The sequence below is a fragment of the Oncorhynchus masou genome, chromosome 9 (genome assembly GCF_036934945.1).
Source record: "Oncorhynchus masou masou isolate Uvic2021 chromosome 9, UVic_Omas_1.1, whole genome shotgun sequence".
Classification (NCBI taxonomy): Eukaryota; Metazoa; Chordata; class Actinopteri; order Salmoniformes; family Salmonidae; genus Oncorhynchus; species Oncorhynchus masou.
The window spans coordinates 41640642-41660233 of NC_088220.1; the positions used below are offsets into that span (position 1 = coordinate 41640642).

The following is a 19592-nucleotide window of genomic DNA, read 5'->3' on the forward strand; positions in this document are numbered from 1 at the left end:
GAGCACTTATAACGAGAGCAGCACCTGCCTGAAATGCTTAATTGCAACGAGAGTGAGCTTGAACAGAAACTATGAATTTCCATCGTGATAGACATAAGTCATCACTCTATATACTGGCATGCCATTTTCAAGAAAGGCTTCCAGACGATATTCAGATCACTTCATACATTTTAATGAATTATGGTAGGACAAAAGATCTTTAAAAAAAATGGATAATTGCAATATGCTGGGATGCTGTCATGCTCATTAATTTACAACAATGCGCACACACTCTCTCGTATCGTTTACAACACAAATTTCATTTGATGGTAATTTTGAGGAGTGTTATCAAAGCCGACTTTCTCTCTCATACTTACATACATTCAGGAAAAACAAGGAAACAAAGTGGAGAACATTTAATAGTTTAATAATAAGCTGCTGTATACATTCAGTGATTATTCAGATTTTCATGATGCCAGAAGCCATGGGTGAGACCAGCAAAAAACATTCAGCTACAAGATCTATTTCGTTGTATGCAAATTTGTCCGTTTTTCATTTACAATTTTCCATGTTGTACATAGGTTAACTGCAAAGCAACTGAAAACCGCATCGCTGATTTATAATACGCTTCTTCAAAGACCTTAATTTCCTCCAAACATACAATTCCAACAAATCTGTTTGGTTGTGATTGTAAGATTTTACTTGTTGTTCTTAATTATATTTTCAAACTCAATCCAAATGAGATGGTACCTGATGACACAACAGTTGAGCATTCCTTCATCCTTAGTCTCTTACTTGAAGTGTCAACAGGGCTCTCACCAGTGCTGAGGTGAGGAATTTACGGAGGGGTACCTTCGTCCAAAAACAGACACACAGAAATAGTTGGAATCATCTCAACAGCTGAAAAAAAAACGATCTTAAACCTCTTCATCTCACTTAAATAAATTAAGCAATCTTAAAGGTTTTGTTTGTGTCCTTTTTGGTTTATTTTGCTATCTCATTCTAAGCTCAACTGGCACACTACTGTTGCTGCTGAAATTGCTTTTTTTGTTTTTACATTTTCTATTTGCCCACACAGAAACTTCATGGCACGAGAACTGACCAATAAGAAACTCTTTACAACAAGGTAGACTGCAAGTCAACAGTTGCCAGGGGTAACACAGTAAACAAAATAATCCAAGTTTAATGAAAAGAAAATGATAATAATCATGATCAATAAAAAAAGCTAAAATAAATGAATCAACAAAGCCAGTTAATTTCAAGTTTAACTTACTGATAAAATAACTAAAATAACTACACAGCATTAAATATTCTCATTATACATTTTTAAATTATTTATAAAATATATTTTGGCATATGTTTTTTTATTTTTGTGTTTGTGTAACAAACGCTACTGTAGCTTCAGTTGAACACCAATGTTTATTATTATTTTTTACTCTTGAAACAAAACATTAAAGGGATTGTCACATAACAACAGGTTATTAAAAATGATACTAGTATACCCTATACAGAGTTTCACATAGCAAGACGTGAGTGACGATCCCTCTATTCTAGCCCCATAGTCAAAACTCAGAAAAAGTACAAGACCAGAGCACAAAGTTTCAAATTGTGCTCCACTGGCTACAATCAAGATTGGGCACAGGAGATTTCTAAAGCAACGTTTTTTTCCCCCTCTTCCATACATCTCGGTCGTGACGGAAGGAATCGGTCTGTCCCTAGTCCCAGTGTTTGGAGTGCCTGGGCAGATAGCGAGTTCATTTAGCTCCATCAGTGATAAGCCATAAATACTGTTCCCTCCCTTCCATTCCTTCTCCGTCTTTACTACTGAGCACTGTTCAAGACGCGCATGGAGGCAATTGTTCAAAGAAGATGTATGTCTGTCTGTTGCCATCTGTTGCACTGTGGTGAGCTCACTCTACAAAGGAAACAACAAGTTGATTTGACAGCCGAGCCAAACTGCAAACCAAAGAAGGCAATCTCAGTTAGTGATACAAAAAGGTTCAAAAGGCATAACTGTACTTTTATATCTGTCAGTGTAGGTGTCCAATCCACAAAAATCCGAACGGTGCCAGCCTCGGGCGGGGAAAGAGGCCGAATCCGGCCAAAGGGGCACGATTGGGCGAGTCACACAGTCAACAGTAACCTGCCTGTCCAATGGCTGCAGACGGGGTGAGCAGCAAACAAACAGAAAAGCAAACAAGAAAAGTACTGCGACTACAACAAAGCCACATCCAAGGCCATCACTTTTCTTGAGGAACACAACACAAAGCTCAGCATATTCCAGTACGGTTCCATATCTGGGCTGTGTCAGACCTGGTCGTTAGGTACTGTATACTATGCGCAAGGTGTCTCTCTTTCTTTCTTTCTTTCCTCGGCTTGAGTTTCTCCTGCGTACACACAGCTATGGCGGAGTGTATATATATATACGTGTTTGTTTATTTTGTGTGTGTGTGTGTTGTGTTGTGTGTAGACTCCCCTGAGGCCCGTTAGAGCACAATGTCCTTCAGGCGCTTGCTGCTGGGAGACTCCTTGTCAAGATGGACGCTGTCGTGGAGGAGCGTGTTGATCTCCCGGACGGCCGGCTCGCTGTCCTTTCCCTCGGGCTGTCGCAGCATGCTGTGGTTGGCGATGCGCTCAGCGTCGCGGCACTTGAGCGTGTTGTAGCCGGATGGCGCCTTGGCCAGCGGGCTTTTCAGGTGCACAGGGGAGGTGATGGGGCTGGCTGCCTCGCGCCCGTTGCCTGCCTCGCGCACGGCGCCGCCGTTGGCCTTGGGGCTGTATGCTTGTGACTCCATCATTGTCCGCTTGTTGCCCTTTAGCTCGCCCCTCTCTGGGTCCTCTGGGCCGTCCTTGCCGAAGGTGGCAAAAGTCCGTTTGATGGTGCCGGTGCCGCAGTCCTCGTAGTGGGGCACATCCACGGTGGTGGCCTCGATGGACAGGGCAATGACGTTATTACGTGGGTGGCCATGCTCAGGAGACTTGCCACGGGCTGGGCCGGGCACTCGGGGCATCCAGCAGCGGTCCGAATGGCCCAGGATGCGACACTCGTCCTGACAGTGGAAGCCTTCGCTTGAGTCTGCAGAGAGGGGAAAGAAGGGGGGGGGAGAGGGAAATCATTAGGTTTGTCTGTTGAACTGGCCTATTTTCCAGCGCTTTAACTCATTCACGCTTTGCTTTCATGGATTTCACCATGGTTTGTTTATGGTACTTTCATCTTATTGAAAGGTGTCAGAAACATGAGAAAAATGAAGAAAAGTTTGTGGCAGCCCCAGTTTATATTTTTCGTGGGTAATTTGCTTTCTCTTTCATGTATGGCGTTTCTGCCATCTACACAAGACTCTTCTCCTGCTGCCTTGCCATTGCTTCCAGACGACTCGAAATCTGCAAGTTTGAGGCACTTTTAATGCGCCGATTAAAAGGACGTATTATTAAATCAAAAGTCCATTTCGAGATCATGCACCATCAGGTTTTCTATAGCAACACTTTATGAATGCCAGGGTTTAAAAAGTGCAATCAGATATTCCCACTAAGAGAGACAGCAGCCACGTTGCCATATTGTTTCCTAGTTCATCGAGCCCAGTCTCTGTCATCTGGCACCGAGTTATAAATATATAATGATGTTTAAATGCTGAAAATAATATTTGGCTGAGTCTGCATAACTACATATCCTTTGTGTCGAAGGGAAGGGCTTTCAAGACGATTTTTGTATCATTATAAAAACAATAAAAGAGCCAAGCGCTCTAGTTTTGAGCTGTCGTCCTCTTTTTCTGTCTTTTTGTTATCTAAGTGAAAATTGTCTGTCATTTTGACATTACCTTTCTTTTTCAAGATGTTTTTTTTTTTATCCATATGCCAGTCGAGTGAGTTCTTGATGCTGAGGCCTTTTGAATCCATACATTCATTATTGGCCATCTGGACAAAACCTAACAAGGGCACATGCAGGATGCCCTCGTGTTTACGAATACTATCAAAGAGTGTGAGCCTCTCACCAAATCACATACCCATCACAAAGCAGGCAAAGGATGGCTTTATACTGACATATTGAACGCAAGTGAAGAGCAAGTTCTGTTATGAGAATGAAAAGGATGTTTGTGGATATGTAGCATCTCACTACAATCGCACTTGTGAAAAAAGACTGAATAACATCTACAGTAGAGCTACCATGTTAATGCCCAAATATACACAGTCATTAATCTTAACCATTCAGTATGCCACTGCTGTGCCTCCGAGCTCTCTCTGTTGGCCTCGGCCTTGTAAAAGAAACTGACACGCAGATGTTCAGTGACCACATTTCTAAGCCTCCCGATTGGTCCTCGCCTCCTAAGGGCAAGGGGCCCTCCTCCCACACGAGAGGCCCAAGGTGACAAGAAGGGATTGTGGGTAGAAATTGCAGCGCGCCACACATTTACATATCACCTATTTAAAATCACTAATTACTGTTTCCTTCCCCTCTTTTCTGCACTCTGAGGAACACCTCTGCTTTGGGCGATCAGATCGATATTTAAAGATCGTGTTCCAGGGGCAAGGCTGCCGGAACTGTCTCCCTCTTAAACTGTGATCCTATGAGATTGAAAGATGACTGAATGGCTGACTAACTGGATGGCTCAGTTCATGGGCCATTTAAACCATGCTATGGCTGATCTCAGTGGAGGATTAAGTGGGTTTGCTCAAGGCCAGGGACACTGGAGCTCAAGAGGCCAAGCGGGCAGCCATGACCATGGGTGACCGACGTCAATTCCATCATGAATGTTTCATGGAAGGGCTGTGCTGAAGGATTACCTTGAGCTTTGCAGTGTGTGTGTGGGGGGGGGGGGTTTGTGTACCCTGACGCATATTGCCTGTGTCTGCAATATGCACACAGACACCACACACAGACACACCCTCTCTCCTTCCCTCTATTCACACGCTTGTCCATACACACTCCCGCCCACACACTCTGATGTGCGCAAGGGAACATGGCGAAATTAAAATGGAATAGAAAATAAAGCTCTGGATCAACTCTGGTGACTCAAATTTACTATGTAATTACCAGGGCCTGTGAACACACACAAATCACCTAAAGTCAATGTTATCACCATGGAAACGAGTGGTTGAGCTTTACCGTTATCCATACTGCTCTCTGTGGCAGAGACTGGCTGTAGAGCACCTGGCATATTGTACAATCCCAAACTCCTCTTCAGAACTTTTGCTCTCCTCTGAGGATCTTCCTCCTTTTCCAGGGAAGCTAGATTTGACTGAAAGATCTCATAACACAAAGAAGACCTATTTAAAGCTTATGCTTTATACTGAGCCATCCATGCAACATGCAGTGAATATACCCTTTCTCACCCACTTCCTTTAGGGGACCTCCGGAGAGAGAGAGCGGTTCTGAAAGCCTGAGCGCTATTAACGAAACTTTCACATCCTGACTCCGCTTAGAGGTTCACAACACAAGCAGATGTCATTCTCAACGGTTCCCCCCCAAATACGACAAAACAACATTGAAAATAAAGAAAAATTAAGATGTACGACGGGTCTTCGGTCGACCCCTGACAAAGCCGAATCTCATGGGGTGGGGGGGTGGGGGGTCTAAAGGAGCTAAATCTAATGCTCACAAATGAAGCAATTAAATGCTCTTTATAGCCGGATCTGAAACGCCACAAGCTGAGAGGAAGAGCAAGAAGGAGGCACCCTCCTGCTGTGAATGCCTATTGAAAGTCATCAGGAAAATAAGCTTGCCAATCAGTTCCATGAAAAAAACTTAGAGTACAGACAGAGCCGTTCGTTCTATATCATTTCCTATCTAGGATTTAATACCTATTAATTACTGAGGGCACTCCGTCGGGAGTCGGAAGCTCGCCTGTGTTTTTCAGTCATTCCAGATTTGAAATAGAAATCGAGTTAAATGGAGAGAAGGGGGAAAAATAAATCACAACGATCCAAGTCCCTCAGTACTGCTGACAATTCAGAAATGTTGTGCCTTTAATTCAGCATTGGGGAGTCAACAGAATAGCAAAGGCTTTGGGGAGCACTTTAAATATGTATGCCCTTATAAACGTAACACATAGTGTAGGCGAAGAATACATATTGGCACTTCAAATGCAAAAGCCAAAATCTCCTGGTAGATATCGCCCTTGTTTTCACATAGAACAACATTGGTTTTACATCAGCATGAAGGGAGCCCACCTGTTTCCCCATCGCTCCTGCTTTCTCTGCTGTATTCATTCACTTGGAGCTCCGCTTATTCTGCCACCTCACTTTATGCCCCCTTCCTCATTCACAGGAATGTGCCAGAACCTTAGGTCACGGCAGATAGGAAGTCAGCGGGTAGCTCTTTGAGCCTCTCACAGCCATCCCTCAGTGTACCGTTGCTAGCAGACCTTTAATGATCCACCCTAGTTGATCACCTGGAGGTGATATTAGTTTGTGGCTAATGTAGCAAAAGTGAGAGAGTTTGCGAAATTAGCAAATGTTTGAGGATTAAATATGTTAAGTATTTTAGACTTATATTATACTTAAGTATTTTGCTCATATGTAGAAAAGACTCTACCCCCATAACTCAGAGCTTGCGCCAGATATCTGTTGCCTTGTTTGGCTGTGTAATGTGCTTTCACTTGGAAAACAAACACTGTTTTCCCTCTAAAAAGTGCAACATGAGAACCTCCAGGTAATCCTATAAAATTAGGGGGAAGAAGGCAGAGTAATGTCTTAACGAATAAGGCGGCTTTGACTAGAAAGCCAGGGGTGACTCGATGCAGGCCCAAATTCTGGAGACGACTCACAACTCGGTTTCTATTGGGGGGCTTAATTGCAGCCATGGGGCTGTGAGATTCTCTGTATGACATCGTTCAGTCAGTTTGGGTTCTCTGAACTATGAACCCTAAAAATGATTTAGAGCAGTAAGACTCTTTAAAAAGTAGTATTAGAAAAAGGTGGATGAGGATATATTTTTAAAGATAATTGTATATAGTCATATACCCTATGGTTAGGACCATGTACCGTTTTATTCTACTTTATTTAGCAATGATTAATGCTATTGATAATGATTATGATAGCCAAATAATACTGTAACAACACTGTGCTGCCCAAAATAAAGACACTTGTCAGACGATACCATGTTGAGATCATTCATCAGACGCTACACTGGCAAAAATATGATTTGGAGAGATTTTCAACTTTTCATTTATTTATTTTCATTTACTGCCCCAAAAGCTTTACTTTTCTACTGTAACTCTGTTTGTTGTTTCACCCCCACCCGCGTCATCTTCGGCATTGGTCTATGTGTCCAATGGCTGAAACAATGAATTTACAGCTTGTTTGTGTGAGAAGAAAAAGTGATTGGCTCTGGGAGAACGAAAGACCAAACCGCTATGGCTGATATTCTGTTTTGTCTCTTTCACTTTGCTGCAAGAGAGGTGCTGCCTGTCGCTGACTGGTACGAAATCTGAGCAGTTATCCAGCCACTGACCCCTTTAACCTTTTACTGCAGTGGGCTAAATCAAGGTAACACAGAGTGATTCTTTGTAGTCTTAAACAAATCCACTTTGAAACAAAGTATACACTTCACACACGTGTCACGAATATTACCGAAGGTGACTCCCCTTCTTGTTCGGGTGGCGCTCGGCGGTCGTCGTCGCCGGTCTACTAGCTATCACCAATCCGTTGTTCTGTGTTCCTTTGGTTTTGTCTGATTGGTATCACCTGTTTCTTGTTTGGTTGTTAGGGTAGGGTTATATATAGTTTGTTCAGCCCGCTTCTGTTTCGTGCGGGCTTGTTCGTCTGTTCTATGTTTGAGTGTATTTTGTTTGTATTTTGGGTTTTGCGCTGTCCGTTAATATTTCTATCATTTGTTTTCCTACTTTTGTTCATGTTATTTTTCCGGGACATTAAAGCGTGTTTTTCCCACATCTTTTGCTCTCTTCGCCTGACTACACACCTCCTCACTCATTTGCCGTAACAGAAGCCCGCACCACGATATGGAGTCAGCAGGAGCAGCGACCACTCCTCTTCCCACTATGGAGGAGAGAGTCCTTCATCACACGTCCATCCTCCATCGCCTAGGATCAGCGATGGATCAAATGATGGAGAGGATGGATCATTGGGAGAGGAATGGTCTCCCTACTACCCCACTGACCCTCCCACCAGCAACTCTACCATCTCCCCCATCTGGATCCGGTTCCAGCGCTCTGCGCATTACTTTAATTTATTTTTATTTATTTTTATTTCACCTTTATTTAACCAGGTAGGCTAGTTGAGAGCAAGTTCTCATTTGCAACTGCGACCTGGCCAGGATAAAGCATAGCAGTGTATTCAGACAACACAGAGTTACACATGGAGTAAACAATTAACAAGTCAATAACACAGTAGAAAAAAAGGGGAGTCTATATACATTGTGTGCAAAAGGCATGAGGAGGTAGGCGAATAATTACAATTTTGCAGATTAACACTGGGGTGATAAATGATCAGATGGTCATGTACAGGTAGAGATATTGGTGTGCAAAAGAGCAGAAAAGTAAATAAATAAAAACAGTATGGGGATGAGGTAGGTGAAAATGGGTGGGCTATTTACCAATAGACTATGTACAGCTGCAGCGATCGGTTAGCTGCTCAGATAGCAGATGTTTGAAGTTGGTGAGGGAGATAAAAGTCTCCAACTTCAGGGATTTTTACAATTCGTTCCAGTCATAGGCAGCAGGGTATTGGAATGAAAGGCGGCCAAATGAAGTGTTGGCTTTAGGGATGATCAGTGAGATGCACCTGCTGGAGCGCGTGCTACGGATGGGTGTTGCCATCGTGACCAGTGAACTGAGATAAGGCGGAGCTTTACCTAGCATGGACTTGTAGATGACCTGGAGCCAGTGGGTCTGGCGACGAATATGTAGCGAGGGCCAGCCGACTAGAGCATACAAGTCGCAGTGGTGGGTGGTATAAGGTGCTCTAGTGACAAAACGGATGGCACTGTGATAAACTGCATCCAGTTTGCTGAGTAGAGTGTTGGAAGCAATTTTGTAGATGACATCGCCGAAGTCAAGGATCGGTAGGATAGTCAGTTTTACTAGGGTAAGTTTGGCAGCGTGAGTGAAGGAGGCTTTGTTGCGGAATAGAAAGCCGACTCTTGATTTGATTTTCGATTGGAGATGTTTGATATGAGTCTGGAAGGAGAGTTTACAGTCTAGCCAGACACCTAGGTACTTATAGATGTCCACATATTCAAGGTCGGAACCATCCAGGGTGGTAATGCTAGTCGGGCATGCGGGTGCAGGCAGCGATCGGTTGAAAAGCATGCATTTGGTTTTACTAGTGTTTAAGAGCAGTTGGAGGCCACGGAGTGTTGTATGGCATTGAAGCTCAATTGGAGGTTAGATAGCACAGTGTCCAAGGACGGGCCGGAAGTATATAGAATGGTGTCGTCTGCGTAGAGGTGGATCAGGGACTCGCCCGCAGCAAGAGCAACAGCATTGATATATACAGAGAAAAGAGTCGGCCCGAGAATTGAACCCTGTGGCACCCCCATAGAGACTGCCAGAGGACCGGACAGCATGCCCTCCGATTTGACACACTGAACTCTGTCTGCAAAGTAATTGGTGAACCAGGCAAGGCAGTCATCCGAAAAACCGAGGCTACTGAGGGTGTACGATGGAGCAGTGACGGGGTGCCAGGGATTCCTGCTTCAACTTGACCTCTACCTGGCCACCGTTCGGCCGGCTCCCTCGGACGAGGAGAGAGTGTGGGTCCTCATCACATGCCTTACGGGTAGAGCCCTGGAGTGGGCTAATGCGGTCTGGAACGGGCCCGACTCAGCGAAGGACAATTACCCAGAGTTCACCCGCCGTTACAGGGCCGTGTTCGATCACCCTCCAGAAGGTCGAGCGACGGGTGAGAGATTGTTCCATCTCAGACGGGACGAGGAGCGCGCAGGACTTGAGGGGCCCTGATAGACCATTACAGATGTAGCCTGCGAGAGGACGTCCGCAGGGAGCTGGCCTGTCGGGACACTACACTTAGCCTGGATGGATTGATAGACCTGTCGATCCGGTTGGACCATCTGCTAGCTGCTCGCGGACGTTCTGAAAGGGTCCTGTCAGTTCTACCTCCTGACCCTCCTGCTCCTATCCCGATGGAGCGAGGAGGGACCGCGTCTAGGGAGATCGGAGGAGGAAGTTCCTCCTGTACCAGTTGTGGCCGGAGAGGGCACACGTCTGGTCGGTGCTGGAGGAATTCATCTGGGAATCGAGAAGGCAGGCAGAACACTCCTCGGTCACCCCAGGTGAGTAAGCACCACACTCTCCCAGAGTTTCCTGTTGGTCACATGTTCTTATTAATTTGTTTCCTTAATTATTCTCCTTCTCTCCAGCATAAGGCACTGGTAGATTCAGGCGCAGCTGGAAACTTTATAGATCGCGGACTCGCTCAGAGGTTGAGGATTCCGTTAGTAAAAGTAGACCCCCCTTTTCCCGTGCACTCTTTAGATAGTCGACCATTAGGGTCAGGGCTGGTGAGGAAAGCCACAATTTCGTTGGAGATGATTACTAGGGGAATCACAAGGAGCGAATTAGTTTGTTCCTTATCGATTCACCTGCGTTTCCAGTGGTGCTGGGGATTCCCTGGCTAGCTATTCATAATCCTACGATTTCGTGGAAACAGGGAACTCTCCAGGGGTGGTCTGATGAGTGTTCAGGCAGGTGTGTAGGGGTTTCCATCGGTGCGACAACGGTGGAGAGTCCAGATCAGGTTTCCACCGTGCGCATTCCAGCGGAGTATGACGATTTGGCTATCGCTTTCAGTAAAAAGAAGGCGACCCAATTACCACCCCATAGGCAGGGGGATTGCGTGATAAACCTCCAGGGAAATGCTGCACTCCCCAGGAGTCATGTCTATCCTTTGTCCCAGGAGGAGACGGTGGCTATGGAAACTTATATCACCGAGGCACTGGGACAGGGGTACATTCGGCCCTCCATGTCACCTGTCTCTTCGAGTTTCTTTTTTGTGAAGAAAAAAGATGGTGGTTTGTGTCTGTGTATTGATTATAGAGGTCTAAATTCCATCACGGTGGGTTTTAGTTACCCACCACCTCTCATTGCTACGGCAGTGGAATCATTTCACGGAGCGCAGTTCTTCACTAAACTGGATCTCAGGAGTGCTTATAATCTGGTGCGTATTCGGGATGGAGATGAGTGGAAAACTGCATTTAGCACTATTTCTGGCCATTATGAGTACTTCGTCATGCCATACGGTTTAAAGAATGCTCCAGCTATATTTCAATCCTTCATGGATGAGATTCTCCGAGACCTGCACGGACAGGGTGTAGTGGTGTATATTGACGATATTTTGATCTACTCCGCTACACGCACTGCACATGTATCTCTGGTGCGCAAGGTTCTTAGACGACTGCTGGAGCATGACCTGTATGTGAAGGCGGAGAAATGTGAGTTTTCCAAACGATCAGTTTCCTTCCTGGGTTATCGCATTTCCAGCTCTGGGTTGGTAATGGAGGGTAACCGCGTAAAGGCCGTGCGTAATTGGCCGACTCCGACCACGGTAAGGAGGTGCAGCGGTTCTTGGGGTTTGCCAATTACTACCGGAGGTTTATCCGGGGTTTTGGTCAGGTAGCTGCCCCTATTACCTCGCTGCTGAAGGGGGGGCCGGTGCGTTTACAGTGGTCAGCAGAGGCGGACGGAGCTTTTCATAAGTTGAAGGCGATATTCAGAGGCGCCGGTGTTGGCGCATCCGGACCCTTCTTTGGCGTTTATAGTAGAGGTGGACGCATCCGAGGCTGGGGTTGGAGCTGTGCTCCCACAGCGTTCGGGTGCGCCACCGAAGCTCCGCCCCTGTGCCTTTTTTTCGAAGAAACTCGGGCCAGCGGAGCGGAATTATGATGTGGGGGATAGGGAGTTGTTGGCTATGGTTAAGGCCCTGAAGGTGTGGAGACACTGGCTTGAGGGGGCTAAGCACCCTTTCCTTATCTGGACTGACCACCGTAACCTGGAGTATATTCGATCAGCTAGGAGACTGAATCCTCGTCAGGCAAGGTGGGCCATGTTTTTCACCAGATTTCGTTTCACTATCTCGTATAGACCAGGTTCCCTCAACACTAAGGCCGACGCGCTGTCAAGACTCTATGACACTGAGGACAGGTCCATCGATCCTACTCCCATCATTCCGGCAGCTAAGCTGGTGGCACCAGTAGTATGGGATGTGGACGTGGACATCGAGCGGGCGCTAAGGGAGGAACCTGCGCCTCCACAGTGTCCGGAGGGTCGTAGGTACGTGCCGCTGGCTGTTCGTGATCAATTGATTCGATGGGCTCATTGTCTACCCTCGTCGGGTCACCCAGGTATTTTTAGGACAGTGCGAGGTCTTCAGAGGATGTACTGGTGGCCCACTTTGAGGAAGGATGTGCGATTCTATGTCTCCTCCTGTTCGGTGTGCGCCCAGAGTAAGGCTCCGAGACACCTGCCACGAGGTAAATTACAACCTCTTCCCGTTCCACAACGGCCGTGGACACATCTATCGGTGGATTTTCTTACTGACCTTCCCCCCTCTCAGGGTAACACAACGATCCAGGTCATTGTGGATCGGTTCTCTAAGTCCTGCCGTCTTATCCCATTGCCCGGTCTCCCTACGGTCCTACAGACTGCGGAAGCTCTTTTCACCCATGTCTTCCAGCACTACGGGGTGCCCGAGGATATAGTTTCTGATCGGGGCCCCCAGTTTATCTCCCGTGTTTGGAGGGCATTTATGGAACGTCTGGGTGTCTCGGTCAGCCTGACCTCATAGTATCACCCGGAGAGTATAGGGCAGGTGGAGAGAGTGAACCAGGAGGTGGGTAGGTTTCTGCGGTCATATTGCCAGGACCGGCCAGGGGAGTGGGCGAGATATATTCCCTGGGCAGAAATAGCCCAGAACTCACTAAGCCACTCCTCTACCAACATGTCACCATTTGAGTGCGTGTTGGGGTACCAGCCAGTCCTGGCACCGTGGCATCAGAGCCAGACTGAGGCTCCTGCGGTGGAGGAGTGGGTGCAGCACTCTAAGGAGACCTGGAGGGCTTTCCAAGAGTCATTACGCCAAGCGAGTGTAAGGCAGAAGAAGAGCGCTGACCGTCACCGCAGTGAGGCTCCCGTGTTTGCACCTGGGGACAGGGTCTGGCTCTCGACCCGAAACCTGCCCCATTTACAAACTCTCTCACATTTATTTATAAACTTTTCCTTGGCATAATTATTATTCTCCTCTTCGACTGTGCATTTTTGGGGCGGCAGGGTAGCCTAGTGGTTAGAGCGTTGGACTAGTAACCGGAAGGTTGTGAGTTCAAACCCCTGAGCTGACAAGGTACAAATCTGTTGTTCTGCCCCTGAACAGGCAGTTAACCCACCAGGCCATCATTGAAAATAAGAATGTGTTCTTAACTGACTTGCCTGGTTAAATAAAGGTAAAAAAAAAAAAAAAAAAAAAACTGGGTCCGCAGTGTATAGGGCCATTTAAAGTCCTGAGGAGAATAAACAAGGTTTGTTATCGATTATTACTTCCTTCGTATTATCGTATTATCGTATTAACCTCTCGTTTCATGTGTCTCTTCTCTGGCCGGTGGTAGCTGGTCCCAGGAAGGTGAGGTTCCGGACATCGGTGAGGTTCCGGACATCGGTGAGGTTCCCCTTCTGGACATTGAGGGGTCCCCGGCGTACAAGATACGAGCTATTCTGGACTCGAGACGCCGGGTGAGGGGCTTGCAGTACCTCGTTGACTGGGAGGGGTACGGTCCGGAGGAGAGGTGCTGGGTTCCAGTGAGGGATATTCTAGATCCATCTATGTTGAGAGAGTTCCAGCGCCTCGGCCCCCGGGTCGTCCCCGAGGCCAGCTGACACGAATATTACCGCTCTCTGCGCCTGACTCCACACCTCCTCACTCATTTGCCGTAACAACATGGTTATGTGCTTAAAGAAGAAGTCACCTGTACCATGTCAGATATAGAGTTGAAATGTATTCCATTTTGCGTTTATATCCCAATATTACCCTATATACATCACAGAAGATTGAAATATGACATAGACAAAGACAGACATATTAATGATGAAATTCTGAAAAACATATTGCACCCATGAGGCCAAAGAAGGTGCTTATGGTCATTGACTGCAGGAAAAGGCTACGGACAAGGCTGGTGGCAGGCCGCCTCTCCTCCTCCATGTCTGTCTGTCATCACTCCTCATGCAAAGCCCACACGTCCTGCACTTGAGGTGCCAGTCCCTATCTGTGACAGTGGAATTGCTGTTTTGTAATTGCTCTCCATAATAATTTTCCATTCTACCAGCCAGAGACTAAATTACCAAGATTACATCTAATTTGTCCCACAGTCTTGTTCGGGTGGCGCTCAGCGGTCGTCGTCGCCGATCTACTAGCTATCACCGATCCGTTGTTCTGTGTTCCTTTGGTTTTGTCTGACCTGTTTCTTGTTTAGTTGTTAGGGTAGGGTTATATATAGTTTGTTCAGCCCGCTTCTGTTTCGTGCAGGCTTGTTCGTCTGTTCTATGTTTGAGTGTATTTTGTTTGTATTTTGGGTTTTGTGCTGTCCGTTAATATTTCTATCATTTGTTTTCCTACTTTTGTTCATGTTATTTTTCCGGGACATTAAAGCGTGTTTTTTCCCACATCTTATGCTCTCTGCGCCTGACTCCACACCTCCTCACTCATTTGCCGTAACAACATGGTTATGTGCTTAAAGAAGAAGTCACCTGTACCATGTCAGATATAGAGTTGAAATGTATTCCATTTTGCGTTTATATCCCAATATTACCCTATATACATCACAGAAGATTGAAATATGACATAGACAAAGACAGACATATTAATGATGAAATTCTGAAAAACATATTGCACCCATGAGGCCAAAGAAGGTGCTTATGGTCATTGACTGCAGGAAAAGGCTACGGACAAGGCTGGTGGCAGGCCGCCTCTCCTCCTCCATGTCTGTCTGTCATCACTCCTCATGCAAAGCCCACACGTCCTGCACTTGAGGTGCCAGTCCCTATCTGTGACAGTGGAATTGCTGTTTTGTAATTGCTCTCCATAATAATTTTCCATTCTACCAGCCAGAGACTAAATTACCAAGATTACATCTAATTTGTCCCACAGTCTCTCAATGCTCAACTGCTGTCGCAGAAGCTCCCTCAGCAGAAAAATCTGAGAGAGACATTTCAGAAATGGGGAATTTAGTGTCTGTGTGGTTGCTTGGTGCTAGAGCAAAGTTGAATTATCAGGCAACCCTGGGCTCTGCTGAAAACCTGGGTTGTGTATATTAGGCACCAAGTGAAAGAAAGGGGACTGAAATAGGGAGGCACTACCTAATATAATAATATTTGCACATTTTCATTTTCCATTTGCATTTGTGCCCCAATGAACACAACCCTGATTAACTTGGTCATGGCTTACCCAGACATAGTGGGTCAGGGGCTTTACAGTCTGGTCATGCTTTAGCTAGCTCTAGGGCTAATGCTATTTGCCATCCACTATTACTGGGCTTGAGCGGGGCCTGCCAGTGAGGCAGCCTCCTCCACTACTACCCACCAGGGAGAGTCCAAGCGCTGCTGTCACCCCAGCCAGCCAATTCAGTCGGCCGGTGCCATTAATCAGCCGTGAGCCCTGGTTCCTGCGGGAGTGCAAGATGGAGTGTGATGGTCTTGTTTTTACAAACATTGGAGGGGCATCCTTACCGTGCCGTGCAAGCCCATCATTCTCCCAGCACCGCCACGGCAGCCGAGGCCTTTCCCTTCTCTCCATCCACTGCCTCCTACTCCCAACAGCATCTGGTTCACTCAACCCCCTTCCTCCTCCCAACCGCGAGTCTATCCCTCCTCCCCATCCACTGTTCTACCTCCCTCTTCCGTCCTCTCAACTTGTCTCGTCTTCCCTCGTCTTACATAAAGCACATCACTTTTATTAAATCTACCTCTTTTTTTTGGTGTCGTTATCCGACCCCTCCAGACTTCCTTTTCCTCTCTTCCTCTCATCCTCTTTACCGTCAGTCAGATTATTAATTATGGAGGAAATTAGAGTCGCTGGGAAGCCGTGTTAAGACTGTCATACGGATAGGGAACTGAGAGAGCGGGGGGCCCTAAGCTGCCTCCATTTCGGAGCATTAGTACCAGTAAATTTATCAGGGAAGTGATTTGCTATCTCGTCCATCGAGCGGCCGGGTGTGTGTCTGACAGGCCAGTCTCTTTCGTGAAGGCCCCGGCTGTGTGATTAGTTGGCGGCTAACGTAAACTGACAGGTTATCTTATCTCTGGTCAACACCACCAACCACTACCCTTACAGCCTGTTTATTTTACAAGTACCTCTTTCATTAATTCTTTTAAAAGCTAAACTATAAATCATGCCAAATTCCAGAGAACATTCTCCTTCTCCTCCTCCCAAGTCTCTATTTTACTGCCCCATCAACTCCTGGCGTGTGTGCATTCCATTGCAGGTTCCTCTTTTTTTAAAGAATGAATCTCCAAACTGGTGTTGACAAACAATGCAATGGCTTCTAAATTGGTACAAACACCGTGTGTTTAACAGCTGTGTAACTGCGACGGGGAGAAGGAAATATATATAATATTTTTTGCTATGCTGTTTTCATAAATCACTTTGACCAAAACGCTGCAGTAGGCAGCGATGACAAAGGCAGAAGTGGCGAGCCAATGGACTGCTTTATATAGTGGTAACGAACATGAGCTGCTTGTCATTATGAAATACGCCCAAGTGGGCTGGCGGGACGTTTTTATTTTGCTGGGAGGTACCTTTCCGCACCCTATCAAACAGTGGCTCTATATAGGAGATATAACCATCAATGGCAACTAGAGGTCACAGAAGCCTGGTTAAAGGTTCTAAAAATGCCATCACTGGCTCCAGGGGCTCAGCCTTTACTGGGAACATGGCGTAGGGAGATAGGAAACGCTCAGAGGGGCAGGTTTCAAAGTGATCATGACTGATCTTGTGTGAGCTACTGGGATGTAGGATGTAGGCAACTTGGATCACAGCGTAATAATTCCAGGGGTTGTAGGGGTCGGCTCACGCCCAAGGCTCTGATTTGACGACAGCCTGACACACACACACACACACACACAGCCAGCTCAGGCCAACATATCAACAAGAGTAGGATCTGTACTGCATCCTAGGCGGCCAGGTAATTAGATGAAGGATACCATTCTAGGGGTGCTGCTCACCCTATTGGCAGACCCTCAAATTAACCTGGCTCATTGCAGGGCCACAACAACAACACTCAATCCCCATTTTCTCCACAGTACTAATCCCTGACCTGCCATTGGCTCTCTCATTTCCTCTCTTTGTAATGGCATCTTTAAATACATTGTAACAAATGCTGCATTTCTGCTGTGTTTAAGCTTGACCGAGCTAGCGAGCTAATTTGCTTCTGCAAAAACCCTTGAGTCTGGGAAAGGGATCGAGGAGGGACAAACGCAGACAGTAAATTACATCTGTGATAGGGGGACGGACGAGCTGGGCTTTTGGGGTTGAGGGATGGAGAGGGGGGAGAGGGGGGAGTAAGCAGAGGCAGGAAGACGTTGAAGTCCCTTCGACGAGGTAAGCAGGATATAATCATCGCTGAGGCTTTCTACCCATCTCCAGGGAAGCAGTCTTAGCTAAGGAGTCCCTTATGGGACAGTTCTCAAATGAGTCTATTTGTGGAATTTGTAGAATCAGAGTTGGAGTCTGAGAATATTAGAAGAGTAGCAAGGGTAAAAGATGCTCTACCTCGCTTTAACAGCTGGGTGCTCTGCCATATATGACAATAAGGTTTCTTCAAAAAAGCCACCCTACTCTCACCCCAGTGCTACCATAAACCAACTTCCCTTACATTTTGTATTTTTATTTCCAAGTGTGGTGTTTTATTCACTCAGGAAACCCAACACAATAGCTCAATTCCCGTCTGACCACGAACCCACCTGGACATCCGGCAGCCTGAGTTCAACAAATCAATGCGTCTTCCTCTAAACAGCTGGGCCCAGCATGCAGAGACATTGAATATACTAACATCGCTAGACTCCATGGCATTCCCTACATAGTGTACTACTTTTGACCAGAGCTCTATGGCTCTGTCTATGAGCCATGGTCAAACGTAGTGCACTAAATTGGGAATAGGGTATGATTTGGGACTCAGGCCATCTCTGTCTCTACCCAGTGAGACTCGGCACTGCTTGAACAGAGGCCCCCTTACATAATTAATGTAATGTGTCTTCTCATTCAGTCATGTTCACTCTGTGTCTGCTGGGACTATGTGTTTTATATTCCGTTTTATCTCCCAGCAGAAAAGACGCCAGAGCATTCATTCTCTGTTCCCTCTTTCTTCCCTGTATCTCACTCTCTCACCATTCCCTCTTTCTTCCTGTTATTATTTCTTTCATTGTCCTCCATTTCTTTCCACGTCCCCTTCTCTTCATGCTCGCTTGAACAATCTATGGAAGTAGAACCATGTGGGTGAGGTTGGTTGTGCATGTAGGAACACAGTGAAGCAGGGGATGGCCCCCCTGGGGAGAGCCTAGCGGTCCAGTAGAAAGGCTTGATAAGAGGCCTGGCGCAGGTCACCGGAGCAACCCCTAGCTAAAGTAAAGTGCAGGTGACGCATAGAGGCTAATGTTGCACAGGGGCTTGTTGTGATTTTCTCCAGTCACAAAAAGGCAATTTTTGTTTGGTGTCTGGAGGCCTGCTGTTTCTCTCAGAGGGTCTCCATTATTCACAGCTGAGAGGGCGCTGGCTGTGATGGCACTTAATAGCACTGAGTCCGAGCCCATCTCCACACCACTCTGTTTCTCTAGCCATTGCCTCTACGGCGGAGAGGGGATTGTCAGCAGTACAGCAATCCCGGAGAACTGCGGTGGGCTGGTTTCACCCACAGCAGACAGAGTGGGTGAAGAAAAGAAAACCAGTGAAGTAAGAAAGGAAGAGGGAACCAACAGTTATGTATTTTCTCGACTATGGCATAAGGTAGATGGTGGGGAGGAGGGGTGGGGGCTCCTTACTGGATGCTTTGTGTATCGTACATTGGGTACGGTTACATGCACACAATAAAACGATTATTGTGAATACTCAGAGTAATAAACTAGTTTGGTTTACATGCTTTGCAAGAAGATTTGCCTAATAATCCTGTTTACATGGGCACATCTAAAATCAGGCAACTTGATGGGACTTTGATAAATGCAGAAAATTGCCAATCAAAATAAACTTTCTACCACCATGTTATTTTTGGGAAGACTAGTTTGATTCTGGGTTTGGACATATAAAGTTTATTGTGAAACTATTTCTATGATGAACACTTTAATCAAGCAAAAGAGGGAAGCTCCTTCGGCTGGTGCTAGCACATATGCTAGATGAAATACACAGCTGGAACTGTGATTAAGGTGTTTACATGTCCTAATAATTTGGAAGATCAGAAATCCAGGTGTTTTAATCGGTGTATGCTTACTTCGATTGTGACTTTACACCGATTTAAGCTAAACAGAGTAAGTTATTTACATGACTAATGCCATACTCCTCCTACTACCATAATCAGTTTAATATTGAATTATTAGTGTGCATGTAAACATACTCATTATGATTAAATGGCCTATATGTGGCAAAGAAGCATGCGCTTAGCTTGGCACGCT

General features: G+C 46.2%; 1 protein-coding gene across 6 annotated transcripts in view; it reads right to left on the reverse strand.

Annotated features, from left to right (window-relative positions):
* Positions 1-390: 390 nt before the first annotated feature.
* The window catches only part of LOC135545987 (protocadherin-19-like), an 84474-nt gene continuing 65272 nt past the window's right edge, over positions 391-19592 (reverse strand). For all 6 annotated transcript variants that reach the window (XM_064974031.1, XM_064974029.1, XM_064974028.1 and 3 more), the window contains exon 5: positions 391-3055. In XM_064974031.1, coding sequence (XP_064830103.1) covers positions 2466-3055 — 590 coding nt within the window. In that variant the 3' untranslated portion in view covers positions 391-2465. The remainder of the gene's footprint in view (positions 3056-19592) is intronic.